We start from the raw sequence: 19,190 nt of genomic DNA, 5'->3' as shown, positions 1-19,190 counted from the left end.
CTTAGCCACTGATAGCAATGACAGTGACAGATGTGATAATGATTCTGGAAAGGAACTCAAGACCATAAAGCTTTGTAATCAAAAAGAAGAATTTATACAGTGTAAATCTGGAATAGTCCCACTGGCCCGTCAGTCAAACTCTGAAGAGGCCTGTGAACAGGATTTCATCTTTACTCTGAGCTCGGGACTGTACATAGTGTTGCCACCTTGAGGCAGGACGGAGAGAAAGTTTAGTTGTGTGTGAAAAAGCATGAGAGTCCTTAAATTTGGTACTTGCATGTTTGAAACAACATACGTAAAATCCAGTTTTGAGTTGGGGTTTTTTTGGTGTTGTTTTTTTAACTGTTAACTTTACTATCTGGGGGGAATAGTCTTTTTTCAACTCAATAGGTTAGCACCTGGGGTGAAGTCCTGTTAAACAGCCCCTGAATAAAAGCCAGCCTGATTTCTGGCTTCCAGTGCCTGGGGATTAAAGCAGTGGCTACAGCCCAGACAGGTTAAGTACGCAGATACCGACAAATTATATTTGAAGGACTGCGTGGCAGAGTCTGGGATCTGCCATATTATAGTCTAGGTTTGATCTCAGCTTTGCTGGAAGTGACCTTGTACAGCCTCTCAATTATCCTTTCTGAAGGAAAAATCAGCAGTTACCTGAGAATTAAAAATGTGAAGCCCAGTTCAATAGCAGGTTTGTTAAATGTACACGATTATCAATTACGGGCAGAAGAGCTAAGATTTGAATTGATAGTCTCTTGACTTCCAAATTAAAGAGTAATTTGAGGGGATGTTTTTCTCTTAAACCACAGCACTATCAAACAAGCCTGTACATAATGATTCCTGGAGTACTGCTCGCAAAATTTGAGATGTATAATTACAGGTTAACAGCCTTGTGCTCACTGCCCACTTCCTAGCAGTTCTGGCTTACTGCCAACTTTGTATCTTCTTTACTGAAAAGGTTCAGCTCTTTCTTCTTTTTCCTGCCCCTAGGAGAAGGTTAAAAAATAACATCCAGAAGGGGAGACAGGTAAAGAACACGGGAAAGAAGCACACGGAGGCTCCAAAAAGCGGTGATAGGCTGAGATATCTCAGGTCAGGCTGGATTTCTGAACATCTCCGACATACATTTTATTTGATGTACCATTTGTTAACCATTTCCTAGATATCCTCTTCCCACACCCTCGCCCTGTCCTCTAAGAAAGGAGCCCACTCAATCAAGCCCAATGCAGCATACTGAGTCCCAGCGGGATCCCAGCGACCCTGGCAGCCTCTTGCCCTCGTACGGACCATATTCCTCGCTCCAGCTCAGTACTCGTCGCGCATGGATTAACATATACCTGGATCCCTAGCTGGCAAAGAGCAACTCTTACTGCTGACGTGGGAAGCTTCAGTGCACCATGCATCACCTCATCTTTGGCTTCCCAGCATTTTTTTTTCTATATAACTCTTGACTGGACAACGCCTGGATGGTGTGGGATTAAGAGGCGTCGTTTCCTCTCCTGCGGCAGATGTGACTCAGAGGCAAAGTGGTGATGCTAGGGTTCACTGGAGGGGATTTTACAGCCTAGAGAAGAAACGTCTTCCTCCTCTACTGCTGCTTACTCATCAAGCACAAGCGAATCCCCAAAGGATCACAAAGACAGTAACTAAGAAACAAGCTAGCGCCATCTTTGACAAGAGGAACTGACAAAAGCAAGGAGAGGGAAGAATCAGTTGCCAAGATGTAAGCTGGAAAATCAAAGCCATCAGGAAAAGCTACTTTAGAACCATGCTTCATTTGAAACCTTAAAAAAAAAATTAAGTTAATCCAGCCCACATATTAGTAAAATCCACAGTAAAATTAAGGGGGGAGAACAGCACATATAATATCTGTTCCCTTTATTTAGAGGCCTAGTGACCAAGATGCTGTAAAGGTTTTAACAGATTAAATCCTACAACATTGCTAGATGCTGCAATATAATTATTTTTTACACAGAAACAAACACCTGGAGGAAAAATTACTTGCGCAGAGTCCCTGCCTCCTACTGCCCACCCTGCACAAGTTGATTAGCTCCTCTCTGTTCTGGGCTTCTCGGCAAAAATATTTTGAGAGCAACAGGGAGGCAAACCCTGTCCTGTAGTCAGAAAGAGAACTGCACTTCATGAATGCAAGTTATATGGGCACCTTCCCTGCATCAGCAAACGCTTTCACAAATCACAGCTTCACCAAGTCAGCCCCAGAGAGACTTCAGGAGCGACTGGCTCCAACTCCGAAGTCATTCAGCAAAGCTCTCGTCGATCTCCGCTGCAGAATTTGAACCCACACTTTGCTTCACGTATAAAATATTGTAACTATTTGCCAGAGAATGAACAGCGAATGGGAAATTCTGGGACTATAATAATCTCCTCTGGGGTCCAACAGTTTCCATTTCCCATTTCTAAAAAGGTGAAGCACTGCCTTCCCCTGCCTTGACCTGAACCAGCTTCAGACTTGCATTATCCAGGCCACCAGGCTCCAGTCTTCGGAATAGCCCATCCTTTCCCCTGACGTGGATTTAGCATTGATATTAGGAGCAGCGGAAGCAAGAGGTGGTCCATAAGCAAAGCAACACGAACCATGCAGTAGAACATGAGAAATGCACAGGAGGTTTGATTCAGAGGTGAAAATTACACCAAGTGTTTTCTAGGCTGCTGTCTCTTCCGAGCACACCACCGGCAGGAAAAGGTGCAACTCTCCCACTGCAGAGGAAAGACAAAATGTCCTTTCTGTAAGCACGATTATCAAGCCCGTCCATTAAGAGGATAAAGCTACCATGGGGAATTATTTTAACCCTTTGTGACTGAATTAAGATCTGTGCCCAAGGTACAATATAGTGTCTCCAACCAGAAACTAACCTTAAATGCCAAGGGACGGGCCTGCTGGTCCTTTCTAATCTTTATACTTCTTACAGGGAAAAAAAATCCATGGTTTGTAAAGCAGGATTTTTTGGCAGAGCCTTAGGAAATCTGCTAGCTTCATTAGCGGGTTAATTGTACCTGAAGACTGAAGCTTTGACTTGCATCCCGGTTAATCCCTCCGGAGCTCCTGGAGCTGGAAAGCACGTATTCTTCTGCTAACCACAGGAGACTATTATGATATCCCATACTAACTGGGAGGGACATGAATCAGAGCAGAAAGTCCTTGCTCAAGTGGAGCTACTCACCACATTCCCTGCATTTCAGACCCAGGGTAAGAACAACTGAAGTTGAGACGCGTACCAACACCATCGCTCCCAGGTCCACCAGAGGGCACAGAAGAACACAGGGAAATCAGAGTCTGGCTCCCACCCTTGCACACATCTCTCCCCCATGCCTCCCAGTGAAGTTTCCTCACCCAGCATTTTCCCCAGCACAGCCTGGCCCACCACGAAACAAGCATCCCCAAGCCATCCAGCTCCCCCTTTGCAGTGCTCTCTGCCTTTCCTCTTCACACCCCCTCGCCCAGGTATCTGCCCACGCCCACCAGCTCCCCAGCACATAGAATCACAGAATGCTTTGGGTTGGAAGGGACCTTTAGAGGCCACCCAGCCCAACCCCCCTGCAGTGAGCAGGGACATCTCTAACCAGATCAGGGTGCTCAGAGCCCCGTCCAACCTGGCCTGGGATGTTTCTAGGGATGGGGCCTCCACTGCCTCTCTGGGCAACCTGTTCCAGTGCTTCACCACCCTCATTGTAAAAAATTTCTTCCTTATGTCTAGTCTAAATCTATTCTTCTTTAGTTTAAATCCATTATTCCTTGTCCTGTCACAACAGGCCTTGCTAAAAAGATTGCCCCCATCCTTCCTATAGGCCCCCTTTAAGTACTGAAAGGCTGCAATAAGGTCTCCCTGCAACCTTCTCTTCTCCAGGCTGAACAACCCCAACTCTCTCAGCCTGGCCTCGTAGGAGAGGTGCTCCAGCCCTCGGATCATTTTTGTGGCCCTCCTCTGGACCCGCTCCAACAGGTCCATGAATGCTGGCTCTAGAGCAAGAGCCTTTTCAGTGGGGTTAAATTATTTCCTTCTTATGGAGATGTAAAGCTACGAGTACCTGCTATGTACCTTGCCCCTTCTCCTCTTCAGTGTCTGCAGCTTTATCATTGGGTATAAAACTGCCAAATTGCAATAACCCATGTTATTAGTTTTTTTCACGCAACAAAAGGTAAGGTATTTAGAGCATGTCTACAGGAAGAGCTTAAGCCAGCAAAAAGTCTTAAGCCTTAATGCTACAGGACTAGATTAAAGAAAGAGGCTCAGGGCAAATAATGTGTTTCAGTGGCATTATATAGAATCAGTTAGTATCCTTACATCTACCCAAAACATAAACTGTAAGTTTCAGTGATTCTTTGAAACTTCAGCCAGTGAAAACCACATAGGGGGGGAAAAAAAAAAAAGTCCATATACAAAGAAACATTTTACTTTTCATATGTATACAGTATCCAAATGCATTAACCTATAGTATAAGCATACTTCAGGTAGCTGAAAAGACAGAGCTAGCACGCAAAGAGCAATTACAAAAAGGAAAATACTACAAGTACTAAGGAAAGTGGGAAGGGATATAACTTTGTTGAAAATCTTACGTTTTATTTATCAACTCTATTTTAAGACCATTGATCATTTCCTAAAATGTCTCAACATAAAACATATTTAATGGTAACAGATAAAATATAGGAAAAATTTTATAAAAATTAAATAATTTCATGTTAATAGCATTTTATAGTATCATTGTATGCTACACTATCAAGAGCGTCTTTGCATACTAAGAATCCTACAGAAATGAAATTATTTCGTTAAATGGCATGTTAATCTGGCAATAGCAGAGTCCTTTATTTTCCGAAAGACAAGTACAAAGGAGCATTGATTGGATCAGTGCAATCTATTCTCCTTTTATTTTTAGGAAAGTTGCCTCTGACACAGAAACACACCCCACCAAGGAAAGGACAATTTAGTTTTTTATGGTCTTATTTACATTGTAAATTCCAAGCTATACTTCCTTGTGATGTGCTCCACCAGTAACATTAATGGTGGGAAGAAGAGCATAGCTGTGCCTGGGGCATCTGGCAACACGTGCCAAAGCCCAGCCTGCAACTCAACATCCAGCTCTGTCAAGGAGAGGTTTTGGGAGATGGCTGAGATGATTCAAAAGCACCCTGCTCCTCAAAGGTCTCACCTCCCCTGTCCTGGCTGTACCGCCCTGACCTTCTCTCACTTTGACCTTGGCAATCCTCTGACCTTGGGGCAAGCAAATGGAGATTACTAAGATATCAGGAAGATATTTTCCTTTTCCTGCTTTTCTAGTTTTCTGCTGATAGTGTGAACTGGCTCAGCTCACTGAGGGGCTAGCCATGCACCAAAGCTGGACCAGGAGAAGGACCTCAAGATCAAGAGCCAGCACGGCACAGGCAGGGGTGGAACAGCCAGAACTGGGAGGGAAAGACTGCCTCTTCCCTTAGATTGCCTTTTCTGCCTCCTGAAATCTCATCATCAGCCCATAATGAGAAACATTACAGCCTTGATTTCCTGATACTTGGCAATTAGGAAATGGAAGACGACCTTCAACTACCATTCAAGTTACCGATTAACGTGTAAATTGGATCAGCAGTCCTGCAGCTATCCTTCGGTCTAGACTGGTCTTTAAAGGTGTCCCATCAAAGGGCTGGCAACACCACCACACATCTAGTATCCACACTTTAATGGGAACATCTTAAGATGTATATAACTGTGATTACATCAGACTTCCAGAACACACTGATATTAATAAATATTTTTAGGTAAAGACATAGCTACACTTGAAGGTCATTTTGGACAAAGGTAAATTAGGACACTAAAGCATAACAACTACCATGAAATATTTAGGATTTGGAGGGCTATTCCTCCAGAATAAGACAGCTCTTTTCTAGTTTGGATGAGCTAAAGCAGAGGATGCTTACTGCAGAAGAACAGTGTGACTATGGGGAGTTATTCTAAAATAGCTGTTCTGGTTAATTTTCCCACGTGGACAACGCATTTTTAAATCCCCTTGTAGACAGAGGCTTTGAGATGACCGGGACCACATCAACACATCAGCTTCACTTTCATGTCTTGACATCATGGAAATACATCCTTTTGAGACGTTTAAATTTTATTATATCGTTCATTCAAAGCAGATTTACTGCTGTTTATATCCGGACATGAACATGACTGTTTTTAGCAAAACTGTCCCAGTTTAACTAAGATTTTTTTAGAGTTTGACTGTGTTAGGCCAAACTTAAAGAGAGCTTAAACAGGAAGCTCAGCTCTAAAATTAGAAATGGTTCTACTTCCAAAATGGCAAGTCAGCGGACATGCTAAACATAGGCAAGCAAGTGTTACAATATTTCATTTTTATTTCTAAGAGCCAAAAAAAAAAGGCATAAAGAGACAGTATCAATTACCTTCTTTTTATTTATTTTATTGCACAGAAGCCCTAATCATGGATCAAGGCTCACTCATCAGGCACTCTTCTGATGCACAGCTCCCCTGTGGAAACTCACGACAGAGGTAGAAGGCTACATCCATCATGTTTTAACCCAGCACTGGTTAGTGCTGCGAGCTAAACCAGCATTAAAAAAAAAAAATATATATATATATTCGCCCCCCGCTTTCTGCAAGGGAGGAAGACAGGGTGAGTTTTCTGCCAGTTCACTTTCTGAACCACCTCACTGCAAGAAAGAGCAAAGCCAGAGCCAGCACACAGGAAAGGGATAGGAGAGCAATGCCAGCAGTAGGAAGAGAAGGGCACCAATTTAGACTTGCTTAATTGGTATGGCAAAACCCCAAGTTGTTAGACACAGTGGGTAGCACAAAGAATAGAGACACTATACCAGGGCACATAATAGGCCACAATAGTGAAGACTAGATGTCAGTTTAGACGACAAAAAGATGGTCTGGCACCAGAGCACGGTTCTGGAATTAGAGAGACAAGTTTCTATTTCCAGTCTATCAGGAACACTGGGTAAGTTTTAACCTCTCTCTGCCCCAGGTCCTGGTTTCATGATACAAACTGTTCACCAGTACTCAAGAAACTGATGAGGCTTAAATAATTTTTTTAAGCGGAGTCAGCTCCCTGCCTGCTTCACAGCACAGTTCCACAAACATCAGGGTAAGGGATGTGCATGGAGCACTAGTGCTGGCAGCTGCTGTGGGAAATCAGATAGTGACACCAAACCATAGCCCCAACGTCCCCTTCTGATTACAGACTGGAGCTTTTCTTCTTAAACAATAAGCTATTTAAGAGGCACAAAACCAGCGTGTGTTAAATGAAGCAATGTCCTCTGAAAGTCTGCAATACGCTACTTTAATATAGAGAGATTTCCACTTTATACGTGCACTGCTCCACCTTAATATCGGTGGATGCCAGAGTCCCAAAGGGTTCTTTCAGAGCTGCTACAAACCGCTTCAATTTTCAGCAAATTAGGCAGAGCCCTCAGACTGTAGGAAAATCAGTGATGTAACCTTCACTTGCAAAAAATCTATTCAGAAACTCTGAGGACGAGTTTCTAATTTTAATTCTGCCCGGGAGAGAACACAGCGTAGTTCCACAACTTTGTAATTCTTCCTAGCCCTGAGCAAACAGGGAGCAGAGGGAGGGGCAGTTCAGAAATCACATTCTGTTGTCCGATCAACATACACAAGTGCTGGTGTCCCACAAAGAATTAACAGATCCCATGAAAAACAAACAAAAACCCACCTGTCAAGTCCTACTGGTCCTGCTTACAGCAAAGTGTGTTGATCTCTCTATCATTATTGGCTCATGGTTGGTAAGAGTATCCTAATTGCACTTGCTCAAGTCTGGAAGGATTTATCTGTACTTCCTCACAAGCTACTATGAGATTAGGGAGTAAGATGAGTTCTGTACAGTACAGTAGCCTCATCAAAGAAAAAGGGATACAAAGAAAACAGGAGAGGTCGCTCAAGGGAAAAGAAAGAAAGACAGACAAAGACAAAAGAATGAGCTAATAAGTCTCCAGTGCTGTACTTTGGAAAAGAGAAACCTGCTAGACAGAATTGGAATGAATCGCTTCAATAAAACAGTGCTTTTTTTTCGTTGTTGTTGTCCAGATGTTTCCTCTTCGTAGTTCTCACATTTAAACAGAAATGCAACAGCTAGAAGTCTGTCCACACCAACAGTACTTATAAACCCCTTTGTTGATAGACCATTGGTTCGACTCCATCCTAGCTTAGAGGCACTTGGAAGTTATCATTTTCAGTGGTAACATTTATTTGCTGATTTTAGTTGAGGTCTGACTTAGCACATTTCCCAATTACAGAGAAACTTCAAAGCATGAAGCACGTTGGCAGCCCCAACAGCATGACTATGAGGACATTTGGAACTTGATTTTAAAAACAAATTGTTTTTAAAAAATAGTGGGAGATTTTAAAACAAGTTTTGGCCACAAAACAATATGATGGAGGAACTGTTCGTTTTTATAAAGACTGGATCTCAAACACATGTTGCTGTAATACTGCAAATAGCCTTAGAACATCTGAGACAAATCACTGGCCTTGACATACACTGCATTCTGATTTTCCATTTTTCCCCTTGAAAAAATTTGTAGCCAGCTCCCTTAAAGCACACATTTTGGGTTGGGATTCTCAGATCAATGGGAACAGCACTGACATGCAATTATTTTACAGTTGTTCATGAGGAACATCCAAGCTCAGCCTCATCCTGCAAGGAGCCATCCTTATCTCCTGTCTTCAAAGTGCTCTTGGATCTCCCTGCTCCTCTCAGCTATCAGGGAGATGTACCCTCACTTGTGGATCTGAGTCCCTTGATGAATTTAGGGTGTGACTTGCAGGATCCAGAGTCTGAGGAACCCTCAGTCTGAATCCTCACAGGCTGAAGAACATGTTCACAAGTTGGTTTTTATAAAACTACACAGACATTGGCCTTCCAAACCACGAGAACAACGAGGATGTTTTCATTAACTCAGCTTTGGTTAATATTCTAACAGTCCCACTTACATGAAATGGAAAAAAGCAGAACCCAGAGAGCAAGCCAAGCACAGATCACACCGTGGGGCACAACCCCCCTCCCCCATGAGCAACAAGAGGAGAAATCTTACAATGAATGGAAATATTTCATGCAAGTACCTCCCCTCCCATGAGATCAGTGTTGACTCCTCCCCCCTAGAAGAGCCTGGTCCACTGCATTTTGAAAAATGCATTATTTGGACACTAGGAACAGAGCAAAGACCTCAACTGCTTCCTCCTTATCCTATCCCTCCACACAAGACTCCAAGACTCCAGCAGCTCATGACTCCTGACTCAGCTCCTCTGCTCTCCCAAACATGGCACTCCCATTCACAGGACAAATACCCACACAGGGGGAGAACCATACATCTTAATCAAGACTTAGACGCAAGTCTGAGGGCAGACTTTTGCACTTCCTTTGAGCAGCCTGTTGAATTTTGGGAAGCACTCCACAACAAAGTTTCTCTAATGAGCTTCCCTCCTAACTCCTCTCGGTCTCCAATTTCACAACTTCCTTGAAACAAATGGAGCGTTGCTCTATAGAAAAAGCAACACTAGGTCCCTATTCAGCAGAAATGATGGAAAGTTTTCTGAACTGCAGTGTGTGGCTGCTTTGTCCTTCTTTTGTATCTGCACGGCTAATTTTCTTTCACAGGATGGAGAACTGTACATTGATTAAGACAAAATTTCCCCTACTTGCCCACAGACCACACTATGAGCCTCTCGACTTGCTTTGTAGTTTGATGTGAATTCAACCATGATACAATTTTCAGAACAGATCAATTTGAGAGGGGGAGCAAACACGCAGGAGGAATGAACCAAAAAATCATTAGGAAGTAGTTACTCAGAGACAGTTATCTAGTTTGCTTTCAGCTTTTTTGAGTAGCCACTAACAGAAAGCGGAACATATTTGCACAGCCAACTCAGGAACTATTGTGCTAACGCACCAGAAGAAATGTATGCTAATGTAAAAGAAATGTTTTACATGGTCTCTGCCCTCCCTCCTGATCTGCAGTCACCACCACCACAGTTTTCTCTTCTGTGGAGACACAACTTATGATTGATAGAGTACTGAATGAAGTTTATACATATGTATATGTATTCATCTATAAATGTGTGTACAGTTTTCAATATATATATATAAAAATCACATTTTATAAAGCCAGAATAACCATTACCTAAAATGGTTGCATCTCTTTCCATCCCCCTTTCATTATCACCTACTTCCAGAAGTATGGATTAGGGGGCGTCTTGTCTTTCTGTGAAGTACCTGGCATGCATATTCTCATTTTAGCTGGAGTTCCTGGGGACTACAGCAGCATAGGTATTTAACAGAACAAAAATGGCTAGATGAAAGATACAGAGCCTCACATAGCTTATGGCTGTTATGTACACTTGACAGGCAGTAATCCTTTCTGTCCCAACTGAATTTAAATTATTTAAATCAGCCTGCTTACATTAACTAGTCAGGGAACTTGTTCCACCCCATCACAGTCCCCTGCACAGAAGAGGCCATGGCTCACCGTGTTCAGTACATCATTTACAGTTTACGGGAAAACTAGAAACTGAGAGTCCCTAAACTAATTTTCCAGCACTGCACTGAACAGGCACCTGAAGATCATTTCACCTTTCAGCCCAGTTTCCACCTGGGGAAAAAAAGGCCATGCTATTCACTGTGCACCATTACACTGTGGAATTGCAGTTACTCCTACAATGAGCAAAATGTTGTGATGCCAAACTTCACAAAGCTTGCTTAGGTCTCTCCCCTGTGAAAAAACCTTAACAGCCAGTGAAATACTCCTCTGCAGGTCTAATTTCTTCCACCGATGTTAAAGAAAGCTCAGTTGCTCACTTCAGTGCAGTACAATGAACTCCTTAACATCTTATTCACTTAGTGAATAAACCATGGGCAGATGTATGACAGCACACAGCATCTCCTCCAGAACCAATACTTGTCAGCAGCACAAGGGAAGGCCGACCTGCACTTGCAGGGCCAAACCCCCTTATTTATAGGTCTTTTCCCTTGCAAACGTCTGGTATTTAATGATGTAATTTATTCTATTATCTTTCTCCACTGACACCATGATTATAAACTCATAGTTGAGGCAGAAACCTTCACACATATTTCTTTAAACGCTCAATTTGCAACTGAAATTTTTGGCTCAGCTCCTGTTCTTTGGTGTTTCTAATGAGAAGGCAAAACCCAGCAATAATCAGGTATCTCTTCAGCTCCTCCCTGCAAAGAAAGCAACAGGAGATGTAGAGCCTTCGTTTTCCTTTCACCCTTTGTCTTGGAGATCAAAGCCTACCGCCAGGTCTTTAAAGATTTGACAGAATCACAGAAATCAAATATTGAAATTATCTACTAGATCCCATCTTGTGCATCATCTCCTTGGGCCAGGTGAAGATTGCTCTCTGCAACAGTTTTTGGAGCTTCGTCATGTTTGCTTTTTACTGCCATACCTCAATGCCCAAATTTTATCACAATTAAAAGGTTTGCTGCTTTCAACTTGACGAGGATTCTTTATACAAGATGAAAACACCAAAGCCTTTCAACACAGTTTGTGAACACAGCAGCTAAATGAAGGGAACCAAACATTTTCTGTCCACGTAAGCATTATGGCCCAGTCTAGTCTACAGCATCAGATTTTAACAGCAAAATACTCACTGCTCCTACACTTATTTTTTTAATTCTATAAATAAACCCTTAGTGAGTTAGTTAAATAAAATCAATCAGTGAGTTGATGTCAGTTGTTAGACCACCCCATGAATAGTGTAAGTCCTGTACTTGCACTGTTCCCACTGATACAATGCCCGGCTGGGCACGGTGAATTGCATACAACAATGCTGCTGATCCTACAGAAGTGACCGCTGTGGTCACAACTTTAACCTCTTCAGCCCAGGGATCACAATAACTGAAAGTCTCTTTTCTTTCTGACAATCCTCTGCATGTTTTGAAATCGCCCCTTTTGCCACTAGCCGGGATTGCAAGCTTGACTTTGGGGGTGTATAATACATACCCTGGCACACAAAGCTACTGCAGCCTGTACAGAGAGGAGGCAATGCATGTTACAGACCCAGCAGCACCACTTAGGTTTATTTAGGGGTTTATTGAGTTTATTTAGGTATGAGTGTAAAAGCTGGGATTCGATGGCAATAGACTGCCAGCCTGTGGCATGCAAACTGAAGAGAAGTCAGCTAAACATCAAAAAGAAAAGCAAATCCATCTAGACTAGCCATCACTGTTCAGATATAGACACCACGCTTGTGCAGGGACTCCACACCTACCCAGTGAGCTCCTGGGCAGACTGTGACAACCCAGGAAGACAAAGGCAGCGCAGACATCAATTACAAGTCAAAGGGTGAGACACTGCAGATGCCTCAGAGAAGCAGATACTCTTTTAAACTCAATCAGTGCTGACCCAAGCAAACCACTAAAAAAAAAAAAAACCAAACAATCAAAGAAAGAGAAAGGAGCTCAGATTGATGCATACATTCGTGTATGCTTCCTCTTTCTCTCTCCTTTACATGGTTCATAGCTTCCAAAACTACTCAGTGCTCCATTCTTCAGATCGTATGATGTCCGTGAAGGATAATATAAAGACAAAAATCAAACAAATGAAAAAATTGAATCCTTTGGCTTTCTGACATCAAAGATTAAAGCAAATGATTGCATTTGGTCCTTGAATTCAGGAGTAGCAGAGGCTAGAGATGGTCAACAGTGACACAGAAGCCCTGGCTTTTGAACAGCTTGCTGAACAAGGCAGTTACCCTTCTCCTTGCTCAAAGGCATTAGCAAGTGTACTTCCTTTGTTCTTTACTGTAATTAGCACAAAGCATTCACACAGGTACGCGTGTATGGAGATTCAAGCAGACACATCCGGGAAAACACACTTTTTCTTTTCTGCCCATCTATGACAGACACCTCTCCATGCTGTGGCCCAGAAACACCACTGGTGGAAGAAGCCAACACAAGAGGCCGGAAAACATAAATTATTCTGTATAGCTGCCTCTTCTGGGCATAAGCAGTAAGTCACTCAGAATCACAGTCTGAGGAAAAATTAGTAACAACTATTGTGCTGTTCCAACACTTACCACTTCATATACCTGTTACTCCCCATAATTAGTTCTTCAGCTAGCTTGACCCTTTCTTTTTTTTTTTTTTCTTTCTTTTTTTCTTGGTAAAGACACTTCTGGAGAGTTTCTAGAGAGTTTTGTGACTTACATTTAGATGACTAGCAGCCAGGGAAAAAGAACAGTGTCTGAGAGTCTCACCAGTAGCCCTGGCTGGGAGTATCCTTGAGATACACTGTTTACCAGCTGAAAGACTGACTCTAGTTACAGAGAAGAAGAAATGGACAATGGGGATAAATTCTCTGAACTTCTGGAAGCCCTTAAAACAAGGGAGTAGGAGAACATGAAAGGAAAAAAAAAAAAAAAAAAGACATAAAGCGAGATACTATGCAAATCTAAAGACAGCAATCGCAAATGTGCAACAAGTTTTGGAATAAAACCAAGCCCCAATACTTAGAGCACAATACTTATGCACTTGTTTTTTAAGTAGTCCATATGCATATGCTAACACCACCAATACACTAGCATGGCATGCCAAGAGTGAAAAATAAGGAGCCTGCAGAAATAACACTCATCAAACTTTTAGTGCAGATGTGGCAGATGTTTAAGGAGATGTCAAGAGGGCCAACAACCCTCTTTGTCAAATTTTAAATCAACTCATGAAGAGATGACAGTGACATTGTGTCCTTCAAAATTAGCAATTGAATCTACCTTAGACAATGAAACTGCAAAGCTTAATAGTTATTAAATTACAACAGAGTTGTTGTTCTTTCAAGAGCTGTCTCAAGTTCTTAAGCAGACCAGTAATTCCTCTCCTCTTCTCCACTTCTATTCTTGGCTCACAGCTGTTTCAGAGATCAGACAAATTCCAACTGCTGAAATTAGTCCACTGTCTCAGGTTTAAAGAATATCCAGGGTATCTTTCATACGGAGGTATGAGTCTAGCTATAACCATTATTCCAGCTGTGCAGTTTAAACTGTTTGTTCTTTAAAGTAAAGCTACTGTACGGGAAGAGTGTTTCATCCACACACATTACACATAGGTGCACATTCATGCACACGAACATGCAAGTCATAAACAGTAGGTCATAAACATTACCAAACTAAATTACAGCTGGTATCTGTGTTTTTTTTAAACAATGAAAACAGAAAAAATCCAACAAGCAATGGCAATGTTTCTTTGGAAGTCTGGTGAAACATTAAAAAAAAATAGACACCTAAGCCCAAGTAACCAAGTAACCCGCCTTTTTTTTCTTATTATTATTGCCACGGACTAGAGTTTTCAAAGGGAAAATCAGAAAAGCTAGGCTACCAATTGTTGTTATTTCCTTGTGACTTATAGGTACCCAAATATGGAGATGAAACAACAATCATGTTAGAAATAGAAAGTAAGATTTCAGAATAATGTGAGGCTTAGTAAATTCCGATGGAATTTATGTGCTTTGGAAAAACCCAGCACCATCTCTTTAAAATGTTCAATAACAAATGTGTTTCCCCTGATTCGAAGAAGAGAACAAATGATAGGTTTAAATAGCATCAGCATACTGTAATGATGAGCACCTAAAAACCCAACAAGTTTACACAGAACACAACATTTTTCAAGCTATGTTCTCTCTCTCTATCGACTCCCACGCACATTCAGATGCAGAAAGTTAGGATGATTCCATTTCACATTCACAAAATATCATTCCCCTTCCAGGTTCAGCAAGGCATTGAGTAAGTTTTGAAAACACTGTGCTTCAGAAACGCAGATACCTGGAGGCAAGATCTGAGGAGTCTGCTAAAAAAAATGCAGGGACAATCACAGGAGATATTAATAAAACAAGAATGTTCATCTGCTTTATTTGAACATTAGATTGTGAATGTAACATATATATTAGGCTAAAACTAGAAAAAATTATTATCAATGATATGCAATAGGAAAATTGCTCACCAGTGTTTCCTGAAAGTCATCAGTAGGTAATTTAGAAATTCAGCACGGAGACAGGAATTGCCCCCTTCGCTCTCAGTGTCAATGTGGCTGTTACATACAGCACAAATTCACAGTGACAGAAACGATTTGCCATAAGAACCATGATTCTTCAGGTATAACTTACAGTCCATTTCCCAAATATTTTAGGTCTTTTGAATCAAAGTTTCCTTCTGCGATGCCAGAAGTCATCAACCATATTAAAAAAAAAAAGACAGCAGGTGACAATGTTCTTGACCAAATTACAGGCTCAGTACAATGTCTCCAAAGGGAGCTTGTACAAACACAATAAAAAAAAAGACAAAAAGACCCATGACGTGCAATATCTGGCCTAGAGCATATACATGGATTGCTGAACCAGCTGTGAGAAACGGCACACTTTTACATTAAAGTTAATCTCAAAGTTAATTACGATTGTTATTTCTGCTCCATTGTTTTATAGATCTAATTTTATTTACAAATATCCTCTGGCTTTGCTGGCCATGTACACAGGAATCTCCACCCCCCTAATACTTCAAGGGACATCAATCTTGAGGAAATGCAACTCCCACACTTTGACTGCTATACAGGAAAAACAATGTTGTTATGCAACACTACACTGTTCCAAAACACCTCAAAGTCAGACCCTCAACTTCAGCACTTTCAGAGACAGAAATGGCAGTTTATCAGCTATGGAACAAATTCACAGAAAATTGCAAACAGGGTCCAGATGATTACAAGATTTATGCACGAGGCTCCTCCACAGCAAAAAGAGGTATTCCATACCTACAAATGTGCCCATACATGTGTTTAGGAAATCCATAAAATTTAGGACTTCCAAATACCCTCAGATTATTTCCTAATTTAACTGCTGATTGACCAACAGAAATGCTACCAAATACCACTTCCCACACCACTTCTCTAACATCTTCTGCCAAAGAGGTTGGGGGGGGGGGGGGGGGGGAAGGTGTCTGAACTTATAAATGGTCATAAATTAAGCAACGTTGCCAAGTTTTGTTTGTGAAAGAAGGTTATCAGAGATAACCCCTCTCTCACAGATAACCCCAGCTGAACAGAAATGAGACACAAGTTCCTCTCCCTTGCTTTTAATTACATCTTTTCCAGACTTGATATTCCTATTGATTATTAAACTCAAGAGTAATTTTAAAAAAATTCATCTTTCAGAATACAGCAGTTGGGCTAATTTAAAGATTAACTCCTGCCACAACACAAGTAAATAAACCCAGTAAATTCTAAATAGCAAGAATGCAGTTAAACATCTCCATGAAGGACTGCAGCTAACACATCCAAAACTCAGCTAACTCCACATCGACGACTTCACAGAGTGCAGTATCACTATTCAGTAATAATTTCAGATAAACAATAAATAACACATCCATCTTCAGTAAAAGCAGATTTCAAAGAAACATACACTATAATCTCCTACTCAAAATGTAGCTTTTCTTAGAGTTAAAAAAATTTTGTTTGCAAAAATTGCTAGGAAACATTTGATCACTACAGTCACCACTTCTCTGGTTTGTGTCTTATCAAAAAGACAGGCAATTTGCAAAGCTTTGTGCTCAGCCTCTCTTAGCAACCTTTCCTCAAAGCACTGACCTGGCCTGACACTGATAAAGACGGTGGGGAGAGCACAGGCAAAAGGTGATATGGCTCCAATCCTACCTTTTACAAACAGATGCTCTACAACAGATTAAAAAAAATAGGAACTTGATCAATAGAGCTACTGCTTTCCAGGATCACAAAACTGTACGTAGGACACCTGGTAAGAGCAGAAGCATTCACTCTCTTTCAAATGGCCAATTATCCAGCATGAGATCAGAGTCCAGTCAGCGCAACTACTAATTAGGGTTCTCCCAGCCTTTTTAACTTACAAATTGCTTCTCCGTGCCTTCTCCCAGATTCTGAGAGTTATCACAAATGTCTACAAACACAACTGGACAAGTATTTCAAAGCAATTCTGTTCTGTATAGAGTTAATCCAGTGCATTCAAAATAACTTACCCACTAATAGCTTCACATCTCTGACGGTGAAATCCGGGTCAGGCATTCTATAATTAGCAAAGAAAGCAATGTTAAATACCATCAAGATAAGTATGGGTACACTTTCGTTACCATAATAAAAGAGAAATAAATGTATGGTGCTCTTTGTCTGTAATGCAGTAGGTGGAATCAAGCAAGGCCTCTCTGAAGTGTGGACAGTGCATGTTTTAATAACATACATAACATCTTTGCATTGGCAAGTGTACAAAAGTTTCTCTACTTGTAATGAAAGAGGAGAAAAGGTGTCTTTTCAAGCGCTCTCTAGCAGCACTGGAGTGGGAAGGAAGGGAAGGGGTTGGGGGTGATTTCAGTAAAATCCTAAACCTTTACAGCTCATTCCTGCTAAGCAACTTGCAGCGCTTCGCAACTGGTGGTGCCTCACATATATTCCCCGAGGTAAGCATTATCTCATTTGCCAGTGGATACAAACTGAGGCATAGAACAGGAAACCAATTTGTTCAAAATCACATCATCATAGGTTGGATTCACTGCTTGGAAATAAAATATAAAAAATAATGAATTAAAGCCCCTTTGTTTTAATGACTATTCCAAACCTCCTTGTCTGGCAGAAGACAACCTGGCTGTACTTGGTGGGTAGGGAAATAGTCGCTCAATTCAATTTGGGTTAATTCAGAGCTAAATGAAATGGTAGCATAATTGGTTCACCGATGTCGATGCATTTATACGATCACTTCTAACACAGGCAATGTTTTAGGGTTTAATGTAATTAGACAATAGCCTAGTACATCAACTGCGTGAGTTTTATGTGTCAGGAGGGAGTGAAATTCTGCAACATACAGACTAGGTGGAAAAAAATCCAGTAGTGGGGTTTTAAAGCTGATTGACTTCACCTTAATGACAATATTTCACACTTCACATCGCACAAACACTAAGGAATTGTAATGAAAAACAGCCCTGTGGGACCTGCCAGCTAGGTGCTCTGTCCTACTTGTACCGCCCTGGGTTGAAGATAAACAACTTGCTTCTGGTCATAAAGGACTTTTGACATCATTCAGTTAGAAATCAGAACAATCCAGCCCATAGGCAATAGTTTTTACTATTAAGAAAACACCGAAAGATAAAGTTAAAAAATGCATTTACTGTCACGCATATATCTTGAAAAGTATTTGCCAAATTCTGTTTGTCCACTTTCTTTTACCCTTATCACCTTCCTCTGGTGGGATGCGGAGGCTGGACAATATCTTTTGTTAGTTCTCTGCCAACCCTCACATCTTTGCATTTAACTGCAAGGGCCCCACAGCTTTGGAATTCGCTCCCTCGCCAGAATGAAACAGCCTGAATCTACTGACCTTCAGGGTTCATTCAGAGCTCATCTTTTTTTCCAAGCACTAGAAAGTCAGAAGTAGGGGAAGAAGGAACTGTTTGTGGGCGACAAGAATATGCAAAGGCTTATCTTCAAATGCCACAGCTTGCCTGTATTTTATGTCACACACATAGAACAATTAGATGGGCAATCTTTTTCACATTTGTATAAATCGACATAAAAATCAACAACCAAGATAGATAACAACCCTAACTCAGATGCATACAAGGAAATCCAGTCTTTCTGAGAGATCCAGCAGCAGCTGACAATAAACATTACTCAAACTGGAAGAACACAATCCTCCCTAAAAATAAAATTGCATGTTTAGCTCTTTGGAGAGCACACCTGGCATATCCTTGTTTTTTTCTCTGCAATCTCAGGATGTATGATACTTTAGAGAGAGTACACCAAGGGAAGAATTTCAGGCCTAAACACAGCAGGTTCCAAGCACAAGAACCCATTTTGTAGTCAGGTTGCCTTGGGAGGTCCATCTTTAATCCAAACCCATTCTGCTGGCTGCTGAGACCATAAATGACCGCACTTCTTCATCTCCAGCCCCACCCAGCATAACTGCCACATTCACTCTTATGCAGTTAGGGCTGGTTTGCTACAGCACCATGATGGCCAAATAAAAATTGTTTTCTTGAATGTCACCAGTCCTAAACTAATCAGTAAGTGTTGGTTCATTTGGTTTTCTGCATATAAATCCAGAATACCAACAATGCAAGAAGTGAGCAGAGAGGTTTTTTTCCTCACTGTTATGCAATTTTCAGGCAAATGCATCTTGTGTAAAAACA

The 19,190-nt window shown here is 41.4% G+C and overlaps 1 protein-coding gene across 2 annotated transcripts in view; it reads right to left on the bottom strand.

Moving 5' to 3' along the window:
* The window catches only part of KDM2B (lysine demethylase 2B), a 119,196-nt gene that overhangs the window by 89,971 nt on the left and 10,035 nt on the right, over positions 1-19,190 (bottom strand). For both annotated transcript variants that reach the window (XM_075718075.1, XM_075718074.1), the window contains exon 4: positions 17,031-17,077. In XM_075718075.1, coding sequence (XP_075574190.1) covers positions 17,031-17,077 — 47 coding nt within the window. The remainder of the gene's footprint in view (positions 1-17,030; positions 17,078-19,190) is intronic.

This window comes from Pelecanus crispus, chromosome 11, assembly GCF_030463565.1.
Source record: "Pelecanus crispus isolate bPelCri1 chromosome 11, bPelCri1.pri, whole genome shotgun sequence".
Classification (NCBI taxonomy): domain Eukaryota; kingdom Metazoa; phylum Chordata; class Aves; order Pelecaniformes; family Pelecanidae; genus Pelecanus; species Pelecanus crispus.
Note: the sequence above shows the minus strand (reverse complement) of the source record. Positions and strands in the feature narration are given on the sequence as shown.